Genomic DNA, 6,000 nt, shown 5'->3' on the forward strand with positions numbered 1-6,000 from the left:
GGTGCTCCCACATATTATTTAAAAATACTTCAAATTAAAACATTTTTAAACTTCTAAAAGAAAACTCCCCCTATTTTTTCACCAGTGCAGGTGGAAAAGAATCTGGCTTCTCTTGTTTTCCTTGCGCCGCTCCACCCAACACAGCCTCCGTTCCTCCACTTCACCTGCGCTCCTAGGGCAAAACCCGCTACAAACCGCAGGAGGAGGAGAAGGAGCGTGAAAACCACATATCTACCTTGTGCCCGGGCTTCCTCCCTCTCTTCTTTGGGATCTTCACGAGCGGCAGAGCCCCGGCCGGTGCGGAGAAGAGGTTGTGCACAGCCACCTTGATGGGCGCCGGCTGGAGCGGGGGCCGCCCTCGCTTCCTCCCCGCGATGCGCGGGGACTGCATGGCCACGGGGTCCCGGCTGGCGGGCGGTGGTGGGGAGGCACTCATGTGCCCAGGAGCTGCGGACAAGGCAGGAAAGGAGGGAAAGGAAAAGAGAAAAGAGTTTTTTTTATTTATTTTTCTTATCGAGGTTTTTCTTTTCAAGGTTTTTCAGCTGGAGGCAGAGCAGCCGCACTTTTCCTCGCGTTGTCATCTTGTCATTTATTGTTGATCACAAAGCGGTGACAGGCGTGCTACAGGCTTCTCTCTGGGGCGCGATTCACTGACCCCATTCAGCTCAGCTTCTCCAAAGAGAGACCAACCCCATGTCATGCCCCGTTCTCTCCTCTGACCATGAATACAGGGAGCTGGCTCAAGTGGCGAGGTCTCTGTAAGAGGTGGCTAATTGTGAATCCCACACTGGCAGGCTGACCCTGCACCCTGCAGGTGAGCTGATGAAGACACAATGAAGATGGTGATGAAGAGCTTTCCCACAGCCCTTAGATAACACCTTTGTGTCTCTGGTGCAGCCTCATTTTGCCATCGCCAGCGAACTGGTGAGCAGCCGGCCCTGAGTTGAACATTTCCACCCTGTTTTCAGAGGGGTCTGGAGGAGAAGACCTCCTGCAGTCCCTGCCAGCCTGAACTTTTCTAGGATTTGGTGTTCCTGCAGATCCTTCCTGACCTTGGAGGTGCTACCTATATCAAAACAAGCTTCCCTTTGTTTCCTGCACAGCAATCCCAAGCGGGGAGGCAGAGCCTCGTGGGGGGACCACACATTGGGGGGGCTGGTGGCAGGAGGTAGCCACCCAACAGGAGGATTGCCAAACCGTTCCTCTCTGCAATGTTACAGCATCTGTTGCTGTGCATGCTAGCAGTGGGCTTTTGGATGTACTCCATCAAAAGCTGTTATTTCATCACAACTCCGTGCAGCTGATGAAGTTGAGCAGGGGTAATGGAGTGGAATCTGGTCCATTTCCCTCTGTCCAAGTTTTAATAAAGAAAACAAATACACGACCATACCCGGAGCAGCAAGGGAATACACAGCATTCTTCACAGCTCCTGGCGAGGGTCGCATCCTAACAAAGGTCAATAAAAAAACCCCTGCAGCAATAGGTTTTCAAATGTTGGTTTGCGCAGGCATCTGCTTTCCTGAGCGTGGGCAGAATACTAGCCCAGCCCTGGCTTGCACACATTGCTAGGCAGAAGCCTATGAGCAGTTCTCGTGCTTTTATGATAAACCTTGCAACATCTGACGTTTTCAATTTCATGTTCCCTCAGGCCAGTGGTAAAGGAAGACTCCCTGCTTTACACTTTTACTTCTGGCCCTCTCACTTACAGAGGACAGCCTGAAGATGTGGTCCAAGAGCATCCTTGAAGCTCAAAAAAGAAAGCAAGCAGAGGTTTATTTATTACCACAGACGAGCACAGATTTTTACAATACCTACAAACTCCAAAATCAAAATTGATCATTTCGGAAGCCAGCATGATTGGACTGAGCAGAGCTGACATTGCCGGCAGCAGAAATGGGGTTGTGCTCCCTTGTTGTGTGCAGGGTACCGCTCGACAGGGGCTGTGTCTGGTGGGAAGTGTCTGCAGCACGGGATTCCCTGCCCCAAGGGTAAATACATTTTGCCTGGTCACAACTTTGAAAGCATGACTCACTAAGAAATGATTTGCTCATTTGGTCTTGCCCATTCAGTAGTTTACAGTGTCTGTTGTTGGAGGCAAAAAAAAAATAGAGGGCTCCCAACCCCCAGTAAATGCATTTATTTGTAATATACTGCAAACAGATTTTTACAATAGCACTAGGGGTATCTGCTCAGATCAGACAGATCCATTATGCAGGACAAGAGTTACAGTTTGAACATAAATTTTCCGGTCTTTAACACCAGCTGTCTGAAACTCTCATGCAAACACTGGAGGTCTAACATCAGATTGGAAAAATCACTTTGTGACAAACCTACAGCACTTAATGTATTTATTTATTAATTTATTATTTTAATATATATATTTTAATTTAATTTATTTTTTAATTAAATTTTAAACTTTAATTTAACTTTTAAATTTAATTTTAATTGCGCAGGGACACTGTGGTTGCGTCTTTGAGGTATACTCAGATCAGGAATGGGCTGAAAGCCCTCCAGGAGGGTCTGATTTTTACCAAATAAAAGCCTGGTGTGACTGTGGGGGCTGCAGTTTCAGGGTTAAAAGCATCAAGCTCACCACAGCAGGAGTCAAACAGAAAGGCTGTCTCTGTCCTGAGCATCACCACTTTCCTTCTGTCTACAGCTGTGTGCATCTTCCTCCCCGCAGTGCTTTCTGAGTGATGCCCTCTGTCTCTCTCCCTCCTCCCGAAACACCACGTCCCCTGGCTGGTACGGTACAGGCTAGCTGTGGGCAGGGAGTCGTGCAGGGAGGGGAAATGTGAGGATTATGCTGGATTTCACAGCCTGGCCGAGATCGGGAGGGCCAACTGGGCTGTGCACGCGTAATCTCAGTGAAATGCATTTGAGCTGGTACAGCAGAACCAAAAGTCACCTGCAGTACAGAAGCTGTTGTTACTGCACTTAATTATAAACCCAGCCATGACTTGGTTCTCATTTCTTTTATGCTAAGGGAAGTATGAAGACATCTTGGGTGACATCTGCTGTGCTACTCTGCTGCAGACCCTGGAAGGCAAGAGTGCTCCCCAACAGCAGGGAAAGAGAGCAGAATAAGTAAAATTCACCTGTGTGTCATGGTAGGGGGTGACAGATTGACCTCCTTTCACAGCCAGGAGAACGCTCTTGGCCAGGCTGGAAAAACATGCAAACAAACTGTGAGTCTGCCGGAGAGATGGAGGCACTGCTTTTGGCTACCCTGAAGCCAGCATTTTGCCCCCAGCTTCACTGGCAGCGAAACCCCTGTGGGTTTCATTGCCCACACAGCCTTTTTTTTTTAATGATTAGAAACTTTCCTCTCCCTTTCTCAATGTCCTGCTGGCTTCAGCGTGCTGTGCTCGAGGACAAGGCAAGGTTGAAGGACAGGTCCTAATTTCATGGTTTCCAGCTGATGGGGTGCCCTTGGGATGTGACAGCCGGGTCCCCCTTTCTGCCACCCCAGCAAAGTCAGGGCATCCCCCCAGAAGGACTTTCCCTGGTCCTGCTGGAGGCAGCTTGTGCAACTCCGACATCTGCCACCGTCTGTGCTCGACCCACAGCCCAGCTCCTGGAAAGCTTGGTGGCCTCCGAGCAGGTTCAGAGAACCCGATGCAAATTAAGGGTGAAATCAAGGAGGCAAATTGCAGGCTGCTGACGAAGGCACCTCCCCAGTTCAGGAAATTGCTGTGGCATGAATAGTTGGGGATGGTATCTGGGGATGGAAATCTGTAGCTCTTTGCCCTGTCCTTGTACTTTCCCTAAGGAACTAGCGTGGTGAAGCCTCACTCTGACCTGGGTCTATCACTCTGTACTTAGATTAAAAATAACAGCAGGAAACTGTTTTACATTTATGGCTTCTCTTCCTTTAATATAGGGCTACACACGGGGTGACCTTTCCTTCTCCTCTCAAGCCATATGGTCTGGCAATTTTATTTCCAGCCCTGCCTTCCTTATCTTCCCACCAATTCCCAGGCAGGAGGTACAGGGGATGGTGAGCGCTGCAGGAAGGGTGCTGCTTTGTCCCCAGAGGACCCCAAGCAGCTGTGCATGCACAGCAGGGTGTTTCTAGCAGCCCGTGCTTTGCAACTTGCTTGCCCTGCATCATGTCTCGGCATACAGGCTGTAAGACTGGCAACACAGCTCACCTGGACTCAGCTGGCAAACGCAGCTGGGAGTGGAGGCAGCCACCGTGAGTTTCCTACTAAACCGGGGACTTTTGATGGACTGCAAAGATCTGTTCTTAATAAAAATAAATGCCTGTAATAAATGCAGCTTTTAACCTGCGCTCCAGTAACTGCGAGGGCTGAAGGTAAAAATATCACATTAAATTTTATGTCGGTAATTCCAGCGGATGATCATTTTAACTCGGTTTACACCGGGTCTAATGCAAACCTGTTCCTGGATTGGCACGGGGACGATGCATAGGGAAGGAGGAAACAGAACATGCCTTAAGCCAAAGCAAGGCGCAGAAGTGCATTCAGGGACATGAGGCATTACACATCTCTTAATCACGAATACCAAAGCAGCACAGCTTAGCACACGAAAGGTGTTTAGTGAAGCAGGCAGCAGGAATTTTTGCTAATGAAGGCATTGAACCAATATTGTCTGCATGTCTGGATGTGGCTGCCTAATGACACTGTATGGAGAACTGCTTGGAGGACACTGCTTGAAAAAAGATGGGGATAATGTCCAGCCATGGCATGGAGTCCTTCATGGCAACTTGCAGGGCTTCCCTCTTTCCTTGCCAATTGCCTTGGGAACAGAAGTGAGAGGAAACTGCTTCTCTGAAGAGCTCTCCTGCCCATTTTGACCACAGAATTGCTACATAAAGACCTTGAGACTGTCCAGTCAACACGATCTGAGCAGAAAGACCCAATTTCCTGAACCAATTATTGAAGAAACAATACACATATCTGTGCTAGCTGTGGGAGCCAAGACTGGGATTCACCTCACCTGATTTCACAGCGCAGTTCATCATCTGGCTGGGTGTCCTAATTCAGGACTATATCCCATTTCTAAAAGTTGGGTCTGACTCACCTACTTTTGACCCAACGTTAGGTATTGAAAAGACATATTTTGAGTACTTCCACCCTACCTGGAGCAGGGCTACAGCAGAGCCTATAAGCAGACACAAGGAGAAATGAATGTGCTTTTGTTCTGGGCTGTAAAAACACGGGTTTCTAATGAGCAGCAATCTTCTGTTAGAGCTGGTAGCTGTAGATCATTTTCTCCCTGCAGCACAGCAGAAATGTAGCTCTCTTTGATAAAACTAAAAGTAGTAGCAGCATCCAAAGCAGCACACACCAGCATCCGTCACTGCACAGACTCTGTCTACCTTGCCCCAGAGCCATCGTCTCAGCCAGCATTGCTGGCGAGGGTGAGACGGGCAAGATTTCCTTCAGTGCTTTCATTCTGTGCCTGAGACACACACAGAAAAGAGGTGGTGTGCATTTTTTTTAGTCTACTTACGTGGAGAATAAGAAAGTGTACAAACTCATTCACTCCCTAAGACTTTTGAACCTCTTGACTCATTTCAAACCGATTGGACGGTCAAGACAGATGAGAGCAAGGAGTGCAAAGGTTGATAGATGGAAATGTGGAACTGATAGACATGAGTCCCACATTTGCAGCCCTCCAGTTTTGACCACCTGTCTTGTGATATGCCAGAGGATGCACACAGGTAATTGCTGCAAGGGCAAGCAAATGGTGCGTATTAAATAATTTGCCAATGGATCCAAATCAAATGGAGTTCAAACAAGAGAACAAGAAAACATATTTTTACTCTTGCATTTGCATTCATTCCAAAACATGTCTGAGTTTCTGCCACAGGTGTTTTGTGGGTTTCTTTACACTCGTGAGCAGCAGTACTTCCAAGCAGAGCCCCATGGCCAGCTCATTCCTTATTCCTGAGCATAGATCTACACTGGGCATTTTCACTGCTGCTGTGCTGGGGAACAGGGCACAACAGGAGCGGGGTCTGGGGCTGCACCC

At 48.4% G+C, this 6,000-nt stretch overlaps 1 protein-coding gene across 1 annotated transcript in view; it reads right to left on the reverse strand.

The window, feature by feature from the left end:
• Nucleotides 1–436, reverse strand: part of SCML4 (Scm polycomb group protein like 4) — a gene marked incomplete at both ends in the record, with an annotated part of 35,558 nt that extends 35,122 nt beyond the window's left edge. Inside the window, one exon of the mRNA XM_084284437.1 lies at nucleotides 236–436. Coding sequence (XP_084140563.1) covers nucleotides 236–436 — 201 coding nt within the window. The remainder of the gene's footprint in view (nucleotides 1–235) is intronic.
• Nucleotides 437–6,000: the final 5,564 nt, after the last annotated feature.

This window comes from Netta rufina (genome assembly GCF_964035555.1).
Source record: "Netta rufina genome assembly, chromosome: 3".
Classification (NCBI taxonomy): Eukaryota; Metazoa; Chordata; class Aves; order Anseriformes; family Anatidae; genus Netta; species Netta rufina.